Raw genomic sequence first — 24,018 nt, 5'->3', positions numbered from 1 at the left:
TCTCACTGTTTCGCAGATTTTATTTTTTTTGTGTGCAATTTTGCGTGCTTTTTTTTTCTTTTCTAATAGCATATGAACGCATATTGCATATTGCGGGCAGGTAGTAATTACATATGGGTGGGTCAGGACTAAACCAGATCTAAACCAGGACTAATCTTGGATTTAAGAGTGAGAACCCCGAGCAGTTTGTCCACAAAGTGAGATCAGGCAATTGCCCCATTTACCTCCATGAGGTAAATGCGCTCCGCGGGTCCTTTCTCCTGTGGTCGTCTCTGAGCCTGTCCTGACAGTGAGTCCTGTTTCATATCTGATTTAGTCCTGGTTTAGTCCTTGTTTACGTCTGTTTTAGTCCTGTTTTAGTCCTGGAATCAGTCCTGGGTTAGTCCTGGGTTAGTTTCGCTTCAGTCTGTGGCATAGGCAGCGCAAAAGTTTGATATAATCTCGAGTTAACAGGCGGGTGCAGTGTTGTACTGTGTGGGTGCTGGTCTCCAACAATGGACTCGTGCAGGACTCTGCGCTGTCGGGCTCCATTACAGAATAAATTAATCTTCGGTTCATTACATAAAGAAGGAGGAAAATAACAAAAGTGCGACAGCAGCAACAAGTTTTAAGAAGGATGCGAAAAATGTATAAAGTGTGTGATGAGGGGTTTTACGGCTTTAAAACAGATATAATCATTGTAAAATATAAAGTTGACTACTTTGCGGATTTCACCTATCGCGGGTTATTTTTAGAACGTAACCCCCGCGATAAACGAGGAACCTTTGTAATCTGGAAATGTATGCACACTGGCAACTACCAGGTACCACCTTATGACATTAGCAAGTGGCACAGAGTGTTAAGTGAGACGACGGTATGAGATGGTCCAAACGTATATAGATCACTTAAAATAACACCCAGACTGAAAGCGGTGGAGGTGAGCGAGGACCCAAACACCCATTAAAATCTGAGCTCAGAGGAGTCAGTCAGGATCTGCTCATCGTGCTCATTTACATAAACCTCAGATCTGTCACAAACGCTCTCTGCTGTCCTCAAGTCGCTCGAGTGGATCTGCCTAATGTGTTTTCAGGGGAACAGAAGTTATGCAAAACTGACTTAATGGTATTTTTTCATGCTATAATGTCTTAATTTTTGGTGCGGTGAAAGATTTTGAGGTGCTGTAAAAATATAATAATTATAAAGAAACAAAAAGAAAACTCAATCATCATTGCACTTTTGTTTTTGTGTCTTTTAAAGATTTTGATTTTAATTTTCATAAACATTACTGATTTGTCTCCCCTGATATGAGCTAAACATGTTCAAATCAAAAAGAGCTTTTACCGATAACAATTGTAATGCTGATTTATTCTTAATTACAAAATAATTGGACATTATGTTTTAATTTGCTGTTTTGGTTCTTAAGACGATTATCTAATCAGAAAGCAGAGTGAGTCTCCCATTTGGGTTGCCAATTTCAATTCTGAAATCCAGTTGGTTTAAAACTAAACCCCAGCACTTGTAGTCAGTCATGTGCTAGTGTAGCCTCTGCATCTTAGTTAAAAACTGTGTTGGAGAAGTCTGGATTTTTACCTGTGACACAACAATCCTGGCAAAATGGAAACAAAGCCTTTTTGAAAGCTCAGAGAAGACAACTTTAGCAAAATGGATTAATGTATATCATTCGTTTTGTTTCATTTGTTCGTTTTTCAAAATAAAAACTAAAATAAGAAAATGAAAAAAAACAACTATTTTCTTCTTTATTTGTCTCCAAAACCAAAATGAAAAAAAAAAAAGGACTACGATTTATTTATTTATTTATTTTTTCAGTTGTGTGTATAAATGAATAATGAAAAAAAAAAAAAAAGAGGATAACTTTTTTTACAACTGATCCCAGGACTGAACCAGGACTAAACCAGGACTAAACCAGGACTGATCCCAGGACTGAACCAGGACTGAACCAGGACTGAACCAGGACTAAACCAGAACTGAACTAGGACTGTAGGTCAGGACTGGCCCGGAGGTGTGCCCGCATAGACCGTCAAGTGACCACAAGCGAAAGGACCAGCGCAGAGCTCCACGGGGCTAAAAGCAGCCGTCGCCTGATAGTGCTTTGCAGACACTTTGCTCCACGGACTTTGTTTTCTTATTTTTTGGTTTTGTTTTAAAAAATGAATGAATGAATGAATGAATGCATGATACACAGATTTAAATACAACCCCACGTGTGTTTTAATGAGGCACAATGATATAAATGGTCAGTTTTCCATTATGTGTGTCCTTTAAAGGGCCGATATTACACTATTTTCTGATTGTTGTTATAATGCTGTTCCCTCATTATGCATGTTTAACACACAAACCCGGCATATTAAGGCTGAGTTCTTCTCTCAAACTGAAAACACTCCAATTTGTTCCACTTTGTAATGTGTTTTTAAACTAAACTGACTTGAATAATGTGGATAATTGCAGCCCTGGAATTGTCAATCTCTGTTGAGCTAAAGGTACCACTATATGACATCACAAGGAGGAACAGGGCATTTTGAGTTTTTAGATGTAGCCAAACTAATAAGAAAGGAACAAAACACAAGTCTGGGTATGTTTTTGAGGAGGTAACAACATTATAACATGTATTGAAGCACAAAAGAGTCAGTTTTGTGTGATATAGGACCTATAATGCCTGTGTTGTTCTGGAGATGGTGAGCAGGAGGTGGAGCAGGTGCTGGAGGTCCTGTACCTGGTATGCTGTGTCTTCTGGGGGACAGCGTGTGCTCTGTGATGTCCTTGGTTTTTCCATACGGTCCATCATCTGAAACACAGAAAACTACTTTAGTGGAGTCATGTCAGTGTCAGATAAGAAGAGTTACAGCACTGACGCTCCCCTGGTGGGTTGAGTTAGTCATTGCATTATTCACAAATCATTGCATTCTACATTCATGGAAAAGAGAAGAGTATTAAATCAAATCAGGTTTATTCATAAAGCACAATCAAAACAGCCAAAGCTTAGAAAAGCTCTAAACAACAACAATAATACAACAATAGTATAAGTATCAAAAATACAACACAGTGAAAATACAGTATAATATAAAACCAAGAAGTCAGTCTCTCTGACTCATCTCAAATGCCACTGAGAAAAGATGTGTTTTTAATAGAGATTCAATGCTGCAGTGACTGTGCTGTTCAGATGTGCAAAGGTAAGCAATTCCACGGCTGTGGTCCAACCACAGAAAAGGCCCTGTCTGCTCTGGGCTTCAGGTGCTGACCTGCAGAGTGCAGAGCTGGAGACCTGGAGCCTCATTCATTAATCTATTCTTAACAAATTTTTGTAACCTTCACTTAAAGAAGATGCTGAGAGCACTCTGCGCCAGATTCACAAAGTATTCTTAAGCTCCCAAATTCCTTCTTAAAGTTGTGCCTAATTCTCCAACACCCACCTATGAACACATTACTATTTATTTGATTAGAAAAGTCCTCTGAACATCCAAATATGGCCAATATGAGTTTGGCATGATTTCAGATGTCCAAAACTCACATAAACACACTCAGTGAGGAAATGTTTAAGTCACAAACTTTTTGAAATAAGCGTGAGCTTTTATCAAATTTATTGCAATTGTGGTCCTGCGGTAAAAAGCAAGGGATGGGCCTGGGGTGGGGGTACATAAGAGTGCACTCTGGTCTTGGGGGTCAGTGGGGTGATGGGGGTGATAAGTCCAGCGCAGTGACCGGGTGCAGGGCTGTGACAGAGGCCCATATGGAGACACTGGGGCTGGGAAAGACTGAGACTCACTGCAGCCTGGAGAAAGTCTGTTAGACCCAATATACACATGATCTAGAAAAAAAATGATTAGGAAATAATTTACAAAAATATATAACTTACAATCAGGGAGGAATTAGAATTTTTTGTTGCATTATCAGAGTAATAATATTCAAAAACTGTAGTATTTTTGTTCTTATGAGGGCTCTCATGAATGAAGCCCACTCATTACTATTTTAAAAAATGTACAGGGAGCCAGTACAAAGATCTACGAGCAGGTGTGCTATGATCCCTGTGTTTCTTCCAGGTTTGTTTTTGAGGAGGTAACAGCATTAAAACATGACTTAAAACTCACAAGAGTCAATTTTGTGTAATATAGGACCTTAAATGGAAATGCAATGGGCCTTCTAAAGCAGCATTCTGAATCATTCACTGATACCATATGTCACGTGTAGCTCTGTGATCTCGTCTCTCTGATGTGTTTTTAAACTGAAGCTCCATGCACGTTAGCCTTAGCCTTGTTAGCCCCATTAGCCATGTTAGCGTCACTGTTTGTGTGCGCTCATATTCAGCCTGTGTGAGTCATCCAGCAGAGCCCTGATGAGAGGAGACTGAACTGGGACGAGGAGAGCGCCGGCCTCCCACTCACTGCACGGTTATCCAGGATTAGACAACTCTGTTCTGTTTTAACCGAAAACACAAAAACAGACGTGCTTTTATGACCAACGTGCCTCATATGCAGCGTCAGGGGATTTGTGCGCAGGCAAAGCAAAATATCGCCTCATCATTATCTGATTTCTGGAGACGTCAGGTTATAAAAAATGTAATCAAAACAGCGTCTGAAGTGAGTAAACAGATTTTTTTCTGATTGGTCACGCTTGGGCAAGTTGACAAGGAAAACTGTGCAAAAAAAGGTAAATTAATGTAGCAAAAACAAAAAAATGAAGATGTTAAAGACTGAAAGAGTTATTTCAGTCAGGTTACTCTGCACATGGCACCAAGTTATTTTGGTGACCACATTTCTATGTAAATGCACACAATGATTAATTTACTATGGATATGGTAAATGGTAGTGTTGTAGTCAAGATCGCTCTAATCAAGACCAAGACCAGTCCAAGACCAGTCTCAGACCACAGGGTCCCGAGGCCAGGACAAGACCAAGACTTTTAAAGGTCGAAACCGAGACAAGACCGAGAACCACCGTCCACTGAGACCAAATCAAGACCATCTTCGTCATTTTTGACATTTATTTGTCATTTTGGCACATATATATCAATGCTTTTTTATAAATCTATCTCCATTCTATCTGATTAATGTTCATTATTCTTAAAATAAGCCAAGCAAACTCTACTGCACTTAAATCAGAACTAAGTAACATTTTTACACTGGCACCCCCAGCTGTCTCTGGGCGAAAGAACCAGACATGTAACTTGGTTGCCACCGATGTGGCGGCAGCTCTCAGGGTTTTTCTCTTGTTTTTGCGAGAGCCAAATTGCTTTACGGCACTTCAACATACACACAGGTAACCGAGCTGCAACACACCCCTTACCATGTACTGAAAGAATAAATATGTAGTGTTTATTTGTGATGTGTCAGCCATGGCAAAACCAACTAAGAGACAGCGGAAGCCTTTGTCCGAGGACGCAAGGAAAAGAAAACGTGAATCGGACAGAGCCGGAGCTCACAGGAGTCAGTGTGGGGAAGGTGTTTGATTGCACTCAACAAAGCACTTTGTGTTGCATTTTTTGTATGAAAAGCACTCTATAAATAAAGTCTGATTGATTGATTGAACAAATGTCAGATCTCGAGTCCGAGACAAGACCGAGACCAAGCACCTTCAAGACCGAGACAAGACCCAGTCCAAGCACGGTCGAGTCTGAGACGAGACCAAGATTGCAAAAAAACATTCTCGAGGCCGATCTTGAGACCAAGACCAGAGTACTACAACACTAGTAAATGGTAAATAGTCACATTTTTATATTGCGTTTTCCACCTTCAAGACACTCAAAGTGCTTAACATCAAGGAATCAGTCACCCATTCACACACACATTCAGACACTGGTGTACACAGACACTGGGGCGAGGCGGGTTAAAAGTCACAACAACAGCATTCATCTGTGGGAGCTGGAATCTCGCCTCAAACCTGTAGGTCAGTGGATGTGATCGCTCCACCATTGATGTTCGTGAGCAGGATTCGAACCACTAACCTTCGGATCAGTGGGCAAACGCCAAACCAACTGAGAGGTACTGTAGACCCCACAAAACCAGCGATAAATCAAGGACTTAACCAGACACAGAGAGCACACAATAGAAACAGAACCAGGTATAACTTTTTGCCTTAGCTATTTTCAGACGGTCTTAAATTAGAAAGTGTTCCATTTGAGAGTTTTCTTTTTAAGTTTGAATGATCCAAAAATATCCAGCGCCTCAAGTGATGTCTTGAAATACAAGTCTGAGACGCAAAACAAGATAAACACGATAAGATAAACAACTGATTTAATCCAGTTGTGATAACAAAAATATTTACTTAGAATATTTATAATTTAAAGGGCCCATATTACACTATTTTCTGTGTTATAATGTTGTTTCCTAATCAAAAACAGACCTTGAGTTGTGTTTTGTTTCATTCACACAAACAACATTCGAAGTTTGAATTTGAATTTATTTGTTTGGAGGATAAGCCCTTTGAGATGTGTCACCATCTCGTTTTCAAGGGGGTCCTCATAAATACAACAACAACAGACAGAAAACATAGATTCCTAATCTGTGTTGAACAAAACATTCACTTGGAAACTACCACTTCATGACATCACAAAGTGGAACAGAAGATTTTGAGCTTTGGAGATGCTGACAAACTAATAATGCAGGGTTACTCAAACATGTGTGAATGAAACAAAACACAACTCCAGGTCTGTTTTGGACGAGGTAATAACTTTGGGACATTCAAGGTGACGTGACACATCCAGAAAGTTATGTACTGTACCTTTAATTCAGTTCAGTATATTAATATAGAGCCTGAAATCACAACAGTAGCCATGTTATAATGCTATTACCTGATCAAAACATACCTGGAGTTGTGTTTTGTTTCATTTAAAGATGGTGAACGTGACAAAACACAACTCCAGGTCTGTTTTTGATGAGGTAACAATATTATAACATGACTTAAAGTTCACAAGAGTCAATTTTGCATAATATAGGAAGGGCCTTTAAAGGGACAGTGCGGAATTTTGGACACAGGACCTCATTTCCTAGTGAGCCAGAGTGTTGGAGACGTGTGGAGACACTTTTTTTAAATATTTCATCCAGTTCTTGTATTTGCAGAGGTCACTGGTGCTAGGCTAGTGCATGTCAATGGCCATAGTTATCCTGCCACTAAAAACAGTCTTAACCACTCCACAAAACACCCAAAACAAATCTATTATTACACCAGACTGTCGATGTAAATGTCTGTGTTGATAGAAACTAAAACTAAATGAAAACTAAATGAAAACTAAACGAAAACTAACCTTGCGTCTCATTAATCGTCGCACGTTGAGGGACTATTTTCTCATATATCAGTACGCCACTGCCAAGCTTTCTATCAGGAAGTACAACTCGCTGCTGCTGCTCAGAAATAAATCCTTCAAAAGCAAGGTTGGTTTTACTTCTAAAATTATTCTATCAACACAGACATTTACATCCACAGTCTGGTGTTATAATTGTTTTGCTTCAGGTGTTTTGTGGCGTGGGTAAGACTGTTTTAGTGGCAGGATAACTATGGCCATTGACATGCACTAGCCTAGCACCAGCGACCTCTGCAAATACAACGACTGGATGGAATATTTTTTTTTAAAAGTGTCTCCACATGTCTCCAACACTCTGGCTCACTAGGAAATGAGGTCCTATGTCCAAAATTCTGGACTGTCCCTTTAATACAGGATCTTTAAAAGAGCGCTGGAGGACAAGTTAGAATTCTAAGGTAGAATTTACAGATTTGTTGACCTGCTTCATCCTCATATATTTGGATATTTCTTTCAAAAACAGGGAGTCTGGTGTCATATTTTGAAACGATGTTGTATTTCTGGTTCATGTATAGTTAAAATGCCTCTGACAGCAGCTTTGACAGACTGACACTGTTTTGACAAGGAGGAAGTGTCCTACTTAAACTATGGAAGCTGCTGTGGGACAGTTTTAAACATTCATAACGTAACATATTATTTACTATGTTTCTCAAAAGTGGTACATGATAGGGTAGTCATGAAGTACTGCAACACTGAAAGAGAGGAGTAAGTACTAATAGTAGTAACTTGTAGTAGCATAAGTAAAATACATGGTGTTGTCAGAGTAGCAATAGTATCAGCAGTTACAGCAGTACTTTAAAATATATAGTAGTAACAGTAACGAGAGGTAGTAGAAAGACTGCACTGTTCTAGTAGTAGTTTGCACTTCTACTAGTAGTAGTAGCAGCAGTAGTTATTGTTGTTGTTGTTCTTGTAGTAGTAGTAGAATTATGTAGTAGTATGTAGTAGTAGTAGTAGTAGTAGTAGTAGTAGTAGTAGTAGTAGCAGCTGTTGTTTTTGTTGTAAGTAGTAGTAGTAGGAGAAGGAGGAGGAAGAGGAGGAGGAGTTGTTGTAGTTGTAGTAATAGTAGTAGTTCTAGTAGTTTTTGTTGTTGTTGTTGGTGGTGGTGGTGGCAGTAGTAGTAGTGGTAAGAGTAGTAGTACAAGTGGTAGAATTAGAAGTAGTACTAGAAGAATAGCAGTAACAGTAGTAGAAGTAACAGTAGTACACAAAACAATATCATTAGGTAGGCAGGCCTATAGTAGTAGTAGTAGTAGTAGTAGAAGTAGTAATAGTAGCAGAAGTGGCAATAGCAGTAAAAGTAGTAGTAGTAGTAGTAGTAGTAAAAGTAGCCATAGCAGTATAGTCAAAATAGTAGCAGTAGTATGATTATAGTAATAGCAGAAGTGACAAGAGCAGTAAGAGAAGCAGTAGTACTAGTAGTAGTAGTAGTAGTAGTAGTAGTAGTAGTAGTACTTGTTGTAACGGTATAGTCATAGTATAAGCAGTAGGAGCAGGAAGAAAATATATTGTAGTATTTGCAAGAGCAGTAACAGCAGTGACAGTCCACAGTAGTAACACTTAGCAGTATTTCAGATTGTAATACTTGTAGTAGCAAAAGTAAACCCAGTAGCTATAATAGTAGTTGTAGTAGTAGTAGTAGTACTTGTTGTAGCAGTATGGTCATAATATTAGCAGTAGGAGTAGGCTGAAAGTAGAGGTATTTGCAAGAGCAGTAACAGCAGTGATACTTAGCAGTATTTCAGGTTGTAATACTTGTAGTAGTAGAAATAAACTTAGCAGTACCAATACGATGAGCAGTATTTTCCATAGCTGAACATTTACAGTAGAAGACGCTGTAAATGTTTTTTTGACTATTGACTTTTTAGAATCAAATCAAAATTAATCTCGTAGCAAAGTACACATCAGTAATACTTATTGGAGAATTAAATATTGTAGTAGAGGTAGAGGCAGTTCATATTATAGTAAAATTCAAAATATGTACAGTTAATTCCTGATTTTATTTTTAAGACATCAACCACATTTACCAGCAATGAAGCACAGTAAATAAGGCTAAAACATTAGCTGCTTGCCCACATCTGGGTTAGCCGCGTAGTGGAGGCAATTATAACACTTAAACGATTTTATGTGTTCACCATAAAACAGGAAATTTAAGAGTGTATTTGAACAGAGGCTTAGTGTCACTTTGAGCAGAGGATTGGTAATTTTCGTGTCCTGCTAAAGCCCTTATCTGCACTCTGTGGTTTCATTCAGGTCTGAAGCACGCCCACGGACCACAACAGAATCCTAATGAGAGCGCCGCCGAGTGCAGGCTAATGGAGGTTTAGGAGAGGTAAGACCACCCTGTATGTGTGTATGTGTGTGTTTGTGTGTGTGTTTGGGTGCAAGATAATGTCCGTAAGCGTCACTGGATTAACTGAATGGATACGTGTTGTTTTATTTTTTCCAAGATAATTACTTGATTTCAATAAGGAGTTTTTAACACAGCAAAAGGTTCCTTTGCAGATTACTCATTGAGTGCGTATACATGCACATCAGTATCCCGGTTATGGCAGTATTCGGTGCGCTGAGAAACCGGGACACTCATACCCCCGTATACATGATCAAATGAAGTATCCCAGTTTCTTGACATAATCTTACAAATGTGCAAGCGCAAAAATTAACTTAATAAACCAGGAAAAATACAAACCATGAGCCCCTTTAGCAGAGGAAGCAGGAGGTTTAACCAGCGGTATGGAGCTCTGAGATATCCCACAATCCACTGAACAGATCAACCCGAACAGATTCTTCATTAAAATCTTCTGCAACTTTACAGCATATAAACCATAACCACTAATTCAGCTTTGATCACATTTGTTTACATTTTACAGAAACGAAACTTAAAACCACATGGCTCATTTGCATAAACTGATACGCCCGATAAAAACAGCTCGCTCCTTGTGCCGCTGATACGGTTCAGCTTCTGTCGGACTAAAGGACACGACTCAGTGGAATATATGTGATATTTTTGTGACAGAAGAGGTGCTAATGATGGTGAGTCTGTTCTGTGCATGTATCGTGTTGGAGATAGTTCATGTTTTAGATTTTCAGCGATTATATGCGTGCAAATTGTACGTGTGCAGGTTTAATGCAGAGCTTTATTTTACAGCCATTTCACTCATGTTTGGTCACTTTATTTATGTTGGTCACTTTATTTATGTCATTACTGCTGCGGTGAAAAGACTGGAAAGTGTTTGTCTTTCAGATGCATGCGCACTGAACTTTATGTTGCAGTAACCGGGGATACTGCGTCTACATGCCACAGTATCCCAGTTACTATCGGAATATACCAGCTACAGTATCCCGGTTTCTAATAATCGGGATACAGCCATAACCGGGATACTGAAACTGGGGTACTGCGCATACATGCACCATGAAGAAACTGGGATACTCAAAAAAACCTGATCATAACTGGGACAGTGATGTGCATGTGTACGCATTCAGTTACAGATATGTCTTACCTTTTCATTTCTGGATTTAACTAAACTTTTTTTTTTTTTCTTTTTTTAAACACTCATCTTGACCTTCCACCTTTTCCTGATCACTTTCAGTTGCTGTTCCAGATTGATAAATGTGTAGAACTCAATTCAGAACTACAATACTACTTTATTTATTACTTCTTACTTACTTACTTATTACTATTATTTATTTATTACTATTACTTATTTATTACTTACTTACTAATTACTTACTTACTTACTTTATTATTACAGTAAAATCTACCTCAAAATCTGAATCTTTTGTGAGATAAAAGTCCCTTCTTGAGCAAATCCCCTTAGCTATGCTGACAGAAATCATAAATCAAAAATGGCATATTAAAATGGCATAAATAAAATAAACTGTGATTGATTATAATAATTATCAGCCCCTAACTTTATTATCTGTCCCCATCTGCACACAGGCCATCTGCTCAGGACAGATGTTTAAAGCTCAAATTACATCATTGTCTTAAGACTTACGTAGGCAAGTGTTTCTGTGAATCTGCAAACTATGAAAATGTCGGCATTACATTAAAACTAAATCCTCCATCATTCCTACCTTTCCCCACCAAACTAAAACAATACAAAATGTGAACCCTTCTCCCATGGGTGCTGTACAGTCCTGCTGCTGTGACAGTCTAAACCAGGCCAGAGCTGCTGGTGCATCTCTGCAGACTCACCGAGACATTCAAACTATGTGGAGTTGGTTTAGAAAAAAATGTGTTTTCAATGCATGCTGTAGAACTTTTCAGCTTGTCCAAGAAAGAGTAGAAGTAAAAGGCTGGAGACCAACTGAATGTTTTAAGCAGGAGAAGTTTGTTTATTTATTTACCATCAATAATACGGGCCCGGGGAGACTTGAAAAATGAACATAGTATGATTTCAAAAAGTGAACATAGTCTGATCTTTGAGTGTTTGAGTCCCTTGACGATGCTTCCAAGGCAAGTGTGCTGAGACTATGAAGGCGAGTAAGGCAGCGGTTAGACCAGGGGTGGGCAAACTGCGGCCCGGGGATCATAAGCGGCCCTTTAATCTTTTTAATCCAGCCTGCCGAACTTGAATAATAGTAATAATAATAAAAAATTTCAGTGTTTTAAATGTAATTTCAATAAATAGTAAATACCTTGGGACGCGAAAGACAGATATTTTGTTGTAATGCTTTGTAATGATTTTCAGTTATGGGATATTTACTCTATACATACATAACATACAATTTTTTTTTTCTCTGATGAGGTGGATTACCAAAAAATAGGGATGTAACAATATCCAAATCTCTCTGTACGATATATTCACGATATATACATCTCACTGTACGATATTTATTGCAATATTTTGTGGAGGCGAACAAAACTGTTAATATGCTTCTTTTTTCTCTCTTAAAATGCCTTGTCAAGACCTAATCTGAAAAACTAAGACTTAAAAGTGGCTTAGAACTGTTATTTCTTCTTGCACTGAAATGGAGCAAAGGATCATGGTCTATGTAGTTCCCTCTGTCTTTTTTTTAGCTATGCACCGTAACTCTTAATTTAAGCAAAGACACTTGTAATTCGATATATTGTGATGGTCCACGATATTATTGTGAGAACTTTGACGATACAATATCACGATATTTTGGTTATTGTTACATCCCTACCAAAAAACTCCATCCATCTGCTCCTGGTCCGGCCCTTCCGTCAAATTTTACAACTCTTTGTCAAAAAGTTTGCCCACCCCTGAGTTAGACTAGCCAGCACGACTTAGTGCCTCTGCTCAATTTCATTTCTCTCAAGGGACTAGGTCAGGAATCAGAATTCACTAGATCAGGGGTCTCAAACTCAAATTACCTGGGGGCCACATTTGATAAAGTCTGAGTGAGGCTGAGCCGCATTGAGTATTCGATAAATAGCGGTTGCACAGAAAAAAAAGAGAGCGAAAGAACAACACGCAAAACACTTTCTTAATCTTTAATAACAGTTCAGAACATGAAAATGTATTCAGAACATAAGTTTAAACTAATACGTCTACTCTTCTTCTTTTGCCTACTCCTTGCTGGTTGAAACCTGGCTACGCTTCATCTTGCACAGCTGAGAGATATTTGGCTTGCAGGAGGAAGCATATGAGATCCTCAGGATAGACTGAAGATGCTCATCAGTGAGCCTTGACCTGTATTTTGACTTATTGGTGCTTTCACACCGACAGTATGTGCGCACCAAACGGTCCATTCAAACCAAAAGTGGTTAGTTCAGTTCGTTTGCGTTGGTGTGAAAGCGTCAATCGGACTCGGTTTGTTTTGGTTCTTCGGTGACGCCATATGTGCACGTGTACTCGTATTAACAGATCCACTTAGACTCGTTGCTTCACAACTGCTGTAAATTGAGTTTTGGGATGTAAGCTGCATTAATAATCTGTTGTTGTGAATCTGCATGGGCACTGATTGCAGCTTCATCTGTCAGTGCGGCCCGCGGTAGGGGGTGGGATTGTGTGTACATCTACCGCGGCCGCACTGACATTATTCTTTGGAATTAAGTGGAGGGCTGCAAAAAATCCTTCCGAGGGCCGTAGTTGGCCCCCGGGCCACGAGTCTGAGACCCCTGCACTAGATGGTTTGCAAAAACAACGGAAGTGCGAGTTTGGGCACCAGCCAATCAGCGAAGAGCCATAAATTCTGTTTTGTTAAAGATTCCAGAGATCGAGGATTTAAAGCCGGAACAAAGAGAATGTTTGGTGAATTTTATCAAGGGGAAAGATGTTATTGTCCTTCTTTCTATGGGATTTGGGAAAAGCTTAATATACCAATTAGACCCGTTAGTGGCGCATTATATATGGCCACGACCAAACAGCAGCGATTGGTTAAATGAAACAAAGTACCCACCTACTGTGAAGCGAACTCAGGCTAGAGTTAGACATCAATATGCCACAATTGAGATAGTGGTATTCCAAGAGAATATCATGGTGTAAATATAGTTTTTGTGAGTCAATTGTTAAACTCAGATGTACGCGAAGGATAAATTACTTAAATTCTCTTACAATACATTATTAAAACGTGAAATGTCAAAGCTAAGGCACTTAATAGCACAAATACTGCACAATAAGCATCCCTTAACACCCACAGAACATTTTAATAAATAAAAATAAACAACGAATCCAAGTGCCTAAAGTCCTTTCCTCTTTAGGGTCCCTTTACGTTATAGTCATACAGATGGTATATTTTTCTTTCCCATTGTTGTGCTGCCTCCACCGTGTTCAGTCATCGTACACTCACAGTCTGTCGGCGGGGTGCGTCACGATAACGCAACTAAATAAAACCCACAGAAAACACGGAGATGAACAGCTCCGTTTGTAGCTCCGGGCTCCTGTCTCCATCTCGAGCGCTCGTACCCTGACATGGACTCATCCCCCTGCAGCGCTGAAACACATCTGAGCGCCGGAACAGGTTTAAAAATAGGCCCGCAAACTGGAATTATGTCAGTACAAGAGAAGAAGAGACTTTACACACTGTTTGATATCCATTCATTTGTCAGTGCTGGTGAGCAGTTGAAGCCACAGCTGCCCCGAGGCGAACTGACAGAGATGTGGCTGCCAGGTTCTAAACGCAGAAAAAAATCACAGTCGCACAAAAATTTTCATACAAACTAACACATTGAGTTGAATAGCGCAAAGACATACTGTAAACACAACAAACCCCTAGAGTTTCTATTAAGGCTGTTTGATTTCGAGTTGAAATGATTAAAGCTTAACAAAGTTTATTTTGGGATATTTTTTGTCTCAGTAAGTATATTTATTTTATGGTTTAAATAAAGAGATTGTAGAACAGCTGGATGTCTTGTTCAGTTTGGATACATTTATGTTTTTTCTATGCCTTATTTCTTGTTCAAAGTATATTTTATTTATTTTATGTTTTATACATCATAAAACTAGCCTGATTCATCAGCTGGTTTCACTTCGCGGAAACTGTCTGACCTCGCAGCGTTAGGATTCGTTTGCTCGATGGTAGGCGGGTACTTTTTTTATTTAACCAATCACTGCTATTTGGTCGTGGCGTATGTAATGCACCAAATCCTGTAGGAAGAAGGGCAATAACGTCTTTCCCCTTGTTAAAATTCACCAAACATTCTCTTTGTTCCAACTTTAAATCTTCGATCTCGGGAATCATTGCCAACAAAGAATGTCTGTCTTCGTCTACGTCCAACTTGACCTCTTTGTTTACTGTTGTGCTGTACCACAAAAAGGACACGGACATGACTTTACAGCTCTTCATTGATTGGCCGGTGTGCGGTTTACAACTTTCAGGGTTCTTGCAAACCATCTAATGTATTCCGATTCCTGACCTAGTCGCTGGAGAGAAATGAAATTGAACAGAGGCACTAGGTGGTCTGACTATCGCAAAACTGTTCTAAGATTCATATTTGTAGCCTATATTTATTTTCAATTTGAAAGTTTTGTGTAAATTATCGATAACAAAGTGTTTTTTTGAGAGAGAAATGCTGAAGAAATGGATTGAGTAACTAAAAAAATGATTTCAATATTGACCAACATAATCGTTATAATGATTTTTTTATTTTTTTTTCCATAATCGAGCAGCTCTAGTTTCTATCCATTGTGTGAATGCTATCCAATTTAAAATCAAGCATTATAAATCAATAAAGCTGTAATATATCAAGCAAAACATCTTTCTGCCGACAGGGAAGCATACAAAGCAATTCACAAAACAACACTGGTCCTAGTATTGAACCTTGTGGTACACCAAATTTTTTGGCTGTGATATATTACATCAGACGTTTTTGCACATTTAATAATCAGGTAAAATGTAGAGAATATGATGACAAACTGAAATGGTTTATCGATTTAAGAATGCACATTACAAAACACAGTATTTGGAACTGAATATGAAAGCTATTTTAAAAGTTTAAATGATAAAAATAGTTATAATTACTGAAAGCTGTGTACATTTGTTAATGGGGATATGAATTTCTGAAATGATAATTGACCTGCTGTTATTTCTATTTGCCGATTTAAGTTTTAGAATCCATACAGAGGTGCAAAATTCCAATTAACTTTTCACTTTTGTAAACAACATAACAAAATGCATTTATCTGGAATATAAAATAAGATGTTAGATATTTGTGTAAACTTTTAGTCATATAACACGCTATCCAATCCACTGAGGACAATCTTGGCACACAGAGAATGGTATCAGTATCGAAAATCGGACGATACTGGAACTGATATCGCCCATTTTTTTAAATTTATAAGTCACACACAAGCACAAATACAGATAATAAAAATCATTTGCATAAAGTAGAAATAACAGTCCTATACAAAATACCATTCCTGAATTTTAAGTACGCCACATAAAGGAACTCATTTTCCTTCACGGACTTATTTTTCGGAGATAACTGCTATTTTGGGATCACATAATTCCATCCAAATCAAATCCTCTTCACATCCAATTTCCAGACATTTATTACAATCACACTAAGTCAGTCTTCTAGAAACACATTAACCGGCCACTTTGCTGCTCTATGGGCCTTTCCATGATCCACACGCCCATTTGGACCGATTCACCGCTAAAATATGCTCTCGCTCTCTTCTTTCTTCTCTGTCGTTATTTTTCTCTCTTCGCTCCTATCTTTCATTCTCTCAAGCTTACTGTCAGTTCCCACTTTTCTGTCTTTTTAATCTCTCCTTTTCTGCTCTCAATCTCTTCTCTCCTTGCTCTTTCCCTCTCTACTTTCTCTTTATTTTTCTTTCTCGTTTTTTCTATCTTCTCTCTCTTCACTCTTCTCTCCTATCTGTCTTTTTACTCTATTTACTATCTATTCTCTCTTTTCTCCTCTTTCTCTTCTGTCTCCTCTCTCTCTTGATCTTTCTCTTTTCTCTCTTCTCCCACCTCTCTCTCCTCCCTTTCTCTATTTTTCTCTTTCTCTCTTATTTTATCTATTCTCTCTCTCTTTACCTCTTTTTTTATCTGTCCGTGCTCTCTTCCCCGCTCTCCCCTTCTCTCTTGCTTTATTTATTCTGTCTCTCTCTTTATCTCTTTTTTATCTCTCCATTCTCTCTCCCCCTCCTTCTCTCTCATTTTATCTATTCTTTCTGTATCTTTATCTCTTTTTATCTCTCCACTCTCTTCTCCGCTCTCTCCTTCTCTATCTCTCTCTCTCTTCCCTATCTTTGTTCCTCTTTTCTCTCCTCTCTTCACTCTTCTCTCCTCTCTCTTTTTCTTTCTCTATCTTACTATCTATTATCTCTCTTCTCTCCTCATCCCTCTCCTCTCTCTCTTTACCTTTATCTCATCTCCTTTGTGATCTCTCTCTACTTTCCTTTCTTCTCTCTCTTTTTATTGCTCTTTTTTCTCTCCTCTTTCTCTCTTCTTCTCAATTTCCCTTCTCTTTTTATCTCTTATCTTTCCTCCCCTCTCTCTATCTCTATCTTTCACTTTTCCCCACTCTCATTCTCTCTCTTCTCTCTCTTTGTTTCTCTTTTTTCTATCCTCTCTCCTTTCTCTCTTCACTCTTCTCTCCTTTCTCTCTTTCTTTCTCTTCTTACTATGTATTCTCTCTTCTTTATTTCTCTTTTTTCTCTTCTCTCCTCTCTCTCTTTACCTTTATCTCCTCTCCCCCTTGATCTCTTCTCTGCTCTTCTCTTCCTTTTATCGCTCTCTTTTCTCTCTTCTCCCATCTCTCTCTGTGTCTCTCCCTCCTCTCCAGTTCCCCCTTCTCTCTCTTTTTATCTATTCTCTCTATCTCTTTTTATCTCTCTTCCCTCCTCTGTCTCTGTTTCTCACTTCTCCCCTCTCTTTCTCATTTTCTCTTCTCTATCTTTGTTTCTCTTTTTTCTATCCTCTCTCTTCACTCTTCTCTCTCTCCCCCTGCTCCTCCCCCATCTCTCTCCTTCTCTCTCTCCCTCTAATCCTTTCATTTGTGTGCGTTTGAATTGCCGGAGATGGGGTGGAGAATATGGCACCAGTGATTATTCTAATGACGTTACAGCAGTCGGCGTTTCCTAACAGGTGAGTTACGCCGAAGGACTGGAGGCCAGAAGGAAAGAAGGAAAGAAGAGGAGAAGGACAGAAGGACAGAAGAAGGGTTTTGCATATTTTACACACAAAAGACACCTGCCTTTAAACACAGGAGGGTAGAATAGAAAGGTGGGTAGGTCCCTGGACACAGCTAGAGGCCTCACTTAATTGCTTTTTAAATGCATTTCTTTAATTATGTTGTTAGTATTAGTTTATTTACTGTTGTGGTGTCCTTGGGCAAGATACTTAAGTGATTTTGGCCTTGACTGCATTCGTCTCAACCAGGAGCAGTTGTAGCTTCACTGCAGTGAGCCTGCAAAGAATGAATATGGCCTGGAGATTGCTCTTACATGCTTAAAAAAAGACTACTACTTTTTACATTTATACCGTAAAATATCAAATGATAGTAATAATAATAAGTATTTGTTTCAGTCACTTAACAGACCAGGCATTTATTTGAACCCAGGCATTTATTTGAGACCAGGCAGCAATTTGGGCAGGCGATTAATTCCTTCCTCACAAAAATCTTTATCAGCAAAACTGTGAAAATATGGTGCTCAAATTTTTTTAACCAGTATGACTATAATTTACAGTTTTAACCGTTATACGATGGCCTGGCGACTACTTTGCCGACCTTATTGGCACGATTCCTAACTCCTCATCCCCTGCCTTTCCGCGCCACTTTGCCGCAACTTTCCTCTTACGCCACAGCAGCGACGATCCCATTGCTGCTTCCTCCGAATTGCCAAACTGAAGTAATACTACGAAAACTCCTAAACACTGCTTCTATTCCTGCCCGCTATGTTGCACCATCTGTCTTTTTTCGTCACTTTGAAATAGAGATTTCACAGCAACGTCGCTGCAGTTTTTTCAGTGAAGGTGAGGGTGATCGGACGCAGCACAAGAATATAGCCGATCCATTCAGTCACACAACCAATCTAGCAAAGGCAGGACTGAACTGAAGTCAAACTGCTCCTGGGACCTGAAGAAAAAAAGTGTACAGTGATCCCTCGCTATATCGCGCTTCACCTATCGCGGCCTCGCTGCTTCGCGGAATTTTTTACAGTGCTTTATTTTTTACAGTGAATCCTGATTGGCTTAGGGGCGTTACTGTTGTCTAGAAGTGAAAAAGGTTTATATTGGTTTTTCATTACACCCATGCCAACAGTTTTCGTTTCTGTACATTCTGCCAAATTTACGTTCGCAATTTTTCTCCGTGACAAAACCCACAATGTCAAAGAAACGTTCTGTGCAGCCTTCAGTAGAAAAAGACGCTACAGCGCAACGGAGTCAGGACGAAGAGGCGCAGCTGGAGGGACTGTGAAATACGCGAGTGACAATGTTTCCTACCTTGTATTCATTACTATATAAAAATATTGTTTTACAACACCGTTCTTTAAACTATTATAGTTATTTGTAAGAAAACGTTAATATTTCTATTTCTTTAACACATGTTGGGCCTGAAAAGAGGTTTTATTTTTTGTTTCATTCTGCAGTTCAGTATTGCATTGTAAAATCACAGTAAAAAATAAAGCTGACTACTTCGCGGATTTCACCTATTGCGGGTTATTTTTGGAACGTATCCCCCGCGATAAATGAGGGTTCACTGTATTGCAATATATTTTTTGGTGATTTTCTCTCTATTTGGAGGTAAATAAGCACCTTAAGCATTTAGATTTTGTTCATTTTATTTTTATTTATAATTTTATGACATGTCCTCTGTAATGGACGCTGGGGACATTTTGGTGTTAAATCCACGTGAAGTTAAACTCACAACAACTACTTTTTAGATGATCAACATCTCCGACAAGCCTCCACACCCCAAAATGTTTTTAGACTCCCCTTTAATTTCTTATTTTTTTTAGATTCAGCCACAAACTAACTCCTATTGAGTTTTTTTTTTTTTTTTTACCTTATAAACCCTCAGCCCTATTTAGGCAGAGAAACCTAGTCCCCAAATTAAGAGTCTATCTCAAAACATTTAAAAGATAGACTGGTTGAGTCAATGTCCACTATAAAGGACACAAATGAACGGGCTGGGTCTCAGGAGGATATTTTTGTTAAATAAAGCACAATAAACGGGAAATGGGAGTTTGAACAGCTCCTCAGCAGCAACCAGAGAGATTGCAGGGGGTGTCAGCATAGGCTACTTTCTATACAGACTCGCCGTTTATTTGGAATCAGCGGTTATTTATCAAAATATACACCTGCAAGAATATAAACACCACACTTTTTACTCTACACAACAAGCTTTAAACAAGTCAATCGAATCTCAGAACATCAAGAATATAGAGAATATACGAGCTAATGCAATAGACTTTACAACAACTACTGCCTTGGACATTCTGTTTTGCGTGCTATTCTGATGAGATAATTGGACTTGGACTAGTATGACCTTCTCTACTAGCCTGGCGCCACCTAGTGCCTTTGTTCAATTTCATATCTCTCCAGCAACTTGGTCAGGAATCAGAATACACTAGACGGTTCGCAAAAACCCCAAAAGTGTGAATTCGGGCACCAGCCAATCAGCGAAAAGACATATTATTCTGTGTTGGCAATGATTCCCGAGATCGAGGATTTAAAGCCGGAACAAAGAGAATGTTTGGTGAATTTTATCAAGGGGAAAGATGTTATTGTCCTTCTTCCTACGGGATTTGGAAAAGCTTAATATACCAGTCAGCCCCGTTAGTGGTGCATTACAAACGTCACGACCAAATAGCAGCGATTGGTTAAATAAAAAAAGTACCCGCTTACCGTCGAGCGAACGAATTGTAACACTGCAAGGTCAGACAGTTTCTACAAAGTGAAACCAGTTCATGAATCAGGCTAGTTCTCTACATCTTTCATTCAGTTTCAGTCTCAAACATTTATTATCAGGATGGCTCATGTTTTTACACAGACGCACAGTTGTCACTTCCCAAAATAGCAGAGTCTAACATATGCAGACATGTATGAACACTATCCTCTAACACATGTCATCAGAGTTGTTATATGCTCATGTTGAACTTCAAGTGAACCTTACACAGCAGCAGCAGCAGCAGCAGTAAGCGCATGTTATGAACAGTTCTATAATAATAATAATGCATTCGTCTTATACAGCACTTTTTCCAGTTCCAATTTTCTATGGTTTTGTGCATTATTCATTCACTCCACACTCGGCCTTGGTAATAAGGTTAAGGTTAAGGCACGTTTTATTGTCCCCGTAAGGAAATCTGTCCTCTGTGTTTGACGGTGGGGGTCCCAGTGCGGCGCCCGGGGACCCATCTCCATGATCTCGTTTCTAGTCTTGGTCAAGACTGTGTTAGCTGGAGGACTGTAGCTACGGTGCATGTTTTGGATCAATGGAGGAAACCGGAGAGCCTGGACATGGGATGAAAATGCAAATTCTGCTCAGAAAGACCCGGGCAATCTGGGAATCGAACCTGGAACATTCCTTAGTACTAGCACTTAGCTGTGTTAGGTGTGTTCTGTCAGAGAAATAAAGACTGGAATCGATCGATTAAAATCACAAAAATTTATTCCCTATTCAATACAATTTTAATACAGAGCTCTGGGTCAAATCTCTGCCCCTGACGGCCTACATCTACACAGGACTTAAATCAGGCGATCTGAATGCCTGTGTTTCCCTCAACCCAGAAATATAAAACGACAGGATGAATATGCAAATAATATGTTGAACAGGTATCACCTTGAATCTTCCTTGGAGGATCTCTGCATTCCTTCCAGGGTGGGGGGATGACAGTTTGTTACATTAGTCAGACAGTTCGGGACATTAGCCCCAGCCCGAGCCATCTCCACTACTGCTGCTTTACAATGAATTTCCTTAAAAGGACACAACCTATATCTCTGCAGGGATTACCTTTAAAAGCATACATGTTTCACATAGTGGCACCTTTAAACATACATAAGATTTCAGACTAACTGCATTAAACAATATTCAAACAAATATTATAAATTCAATGTTTAATACGCACATGTGATGCACTCAAGAAACTTCACCACTTGTTACAGCCTTCAGCTACCATGCTGCTACTTAAACAAAGTAAGAAACTATTGTAACCACAGCTGACTTGGGACAAACTGAAAGTGCCAAATCGGCCATATCTGACCACTGCAAAAGAGAGAACCACATTATGGACGGGGATGGAGCAAACATCATTGGGACAGAGAAAAAAAAAACCTAGCTGGATTAAAGAGGCAATCGAAATACAGAAACGTGCCCACGGGACTATAAACTGGGACGAGGGGGCTTTTTTTACTCTCACACACCTGGGATACTGTCCTGAGGAAGTCGGACTGCAGATGGCGCTGTCGTCCTGCCTCCACCGGTAGGAAGACATCGCCAAAGCCTGTTTAAATCAGCTGAGCAACACGACAAAGCAACATTACGTGACCACTCTGAAGAAGATGATGAAAACAAACTCTTGGTCTGTAAAAAGAACCTAATAATATAAAAGTGAGACTGACAATCAGCCATCAGCTCCTCTGACCCCCACAAGCAAAGACACCACATTTATTTAAAAAAAAGTAAAGGAGTGGGCTGAGGGTGGGAAGTTTTGTTGTTTTGTATTTGTTGTGGGTGTTAGGTGTTATATTCTGTTATCTTTAATTAAAATAAATAAATAAATAAATAGAATAGAATCAACACAGTAAAAACGGTAAGAATTGTGTGTGTAAAAAAAGCAAAACAAAACAAAATCCACCCCATTTATAATATGGATTGAAGTGTCTTGCCTAAGGACAGTTTTGGTCTTCTTCTTCTTCTATCCAAGTACTAACCAGACCCAACCCTGTTTAGCTTCTTGAGATCAGACCTTTGAAAAGGAGGTTTGGCCATAACAAAGAATGAGTTTCAAATATGTTTATATCAGTTCAGAGTTCAGGACCAGATCTAGCTGTGAACCAGGTTAATATTAGGGTTGTTCCGATACAGATTCTGGTATCGACAAAAGCTCAGACACTGCAGGTATTAGGTATCGGCGAGTACTCAGACCAAATCACAGATCCGATACCGCTCTGAATTTTCCTGAATGAGGAGCTGTAGATGTGAGTGCCAAGTTTGTTTTGCTAACGAACAGAGCAGGTTAAACACAGACTGTGGAAGCTCTGCAGACACTTAAAGGTTGTATAGAGGATTTTCCAAGGAACGAGAAATCCAGCGACTGTTTGTCCTTTTTCAAATGTTGCGCATGCGTGAAACCACCCCCCCTCCCCTACAGCTCCCTACGTAGAAACACCTCCTCCCGCCTCCTCTTTACGCCAGAAACAGGTTTGTTTACAGCCGCTGCACATGACTTGTAAACAACTAACTACAGTGTTGGTTAGGCAAGACGGAGAAGTGAGGAGCGGGGGGAAGGGGTGTGCAGACATTTCGTTCGCGGACGAGAAGAGCGGAGCAGGGAGCGAGGAGAGGAGAGAGGAGAGGGGAGAGGGGAGAGGGGAGAGAGGAGAGGGGAGCGGTGCGCGGAGATTCCGTGCCCGGAGAAGTGAGGAGCAGGGAGAAGAGCGGAACGGGCAGCGGGGACAGGAGCAGGAAAGGGGAGCAGAGAAGAGTGCGCGGAGATTCCGTGCGAATGAACTAGCTACAACACGCAGCAGCAAGCGGACTCTTTCTTTGCCTTGAAAATTACGTTTTCAGACATAGGATATCGCTCTCGTGTCCTGAAAAACGTTTGTCTTGCTCTTGGAAATAAAGTACGTTTTCATAATAAGCAGAAGTGACCTGTCCAGGAGTAATTTGTGGACCAGTGCGTCAGTCTTTAGACCCTGCGTCTGCTTCAGTTGCGCCATCGCTGGAATGAATCCACAAGAATCACCTTAGTTTGGCTTCGCTGCTTTTCCCCTTGTCTTCTTCTTTCAGCGACCTCAAAAACGGACTTTCTTTTGCGGCGAACTGCTCCTGGATTCTTGTCTGCCATTGCAACAAACTTTGTGCAAACTGCGAGGAAGATATAGGTCAAAAAAAGCCGCTAAGAACTGTTGCGTTGGTGGAGTAAACAGCGTCTGTGCGTCTTGCGTCTGTGGACTGCGTGACAGGCGTACGTAAACCACGTACCAGCGGCGCGCAGGCAAGTCAGTTACACTAGAAACGTAGGGAGATTGATTGACAGCCTGTCAGCTCACAGATAACGAGGCAGTGTCGTTATCTATTGGAAAATGTTTAGCCCCACCACGTCCAGAGTTGATTAATTTTTATTCTCTTTTTTTTGGTCATCAT

The 24,018-nt window shown here is 39.7% G+C and overlaps 1 protein-coding gene across 1 annotated transcript in view; it reads right to left on the bottom strand.

Annotated features, from left to right (window-relative positions):
- Positions 1-24,018, bottom strand: part of grip2b (glutamate receptor interacting protein 2b) — a 351,696-nt gene that overhangs the window by 70,949 nt on the left and 256,729 nt on the right. Inside the window, exon 2 of the mRNA XM_055160802.1 lies at positions 2,710-2,781. Within this exon, the coding sequence (XP_055016777.1) occupies positions 2,710-2,781 (72 nt within the window). The remainder of the gene's footprint in view (positions 1-2,709; positions 2,782-24,018) is intronic.

This window comes from Boleophthalmus pectinirostris, unplaced genomic scaffold (genome assembly GCF_026225935.1).
Source record: "Boleophthalmus pectinirostris isolate CB_2022bp ecotype Guang Dong unplaced genomic scaffold, ASM2622593v1 HiC_scaffold_3, whole genome shotgun sequence".
Lineage (NCBI taxonomy): Eukaryota > Metazoa > Chordata > Actinopteri > Gobiiformes > Gobiidae > Boleophthalmus > Boleophthalmus pectinirostris.
This window is presented reverse-complemented; position numbering and strand designations above follow the sequence as displayed.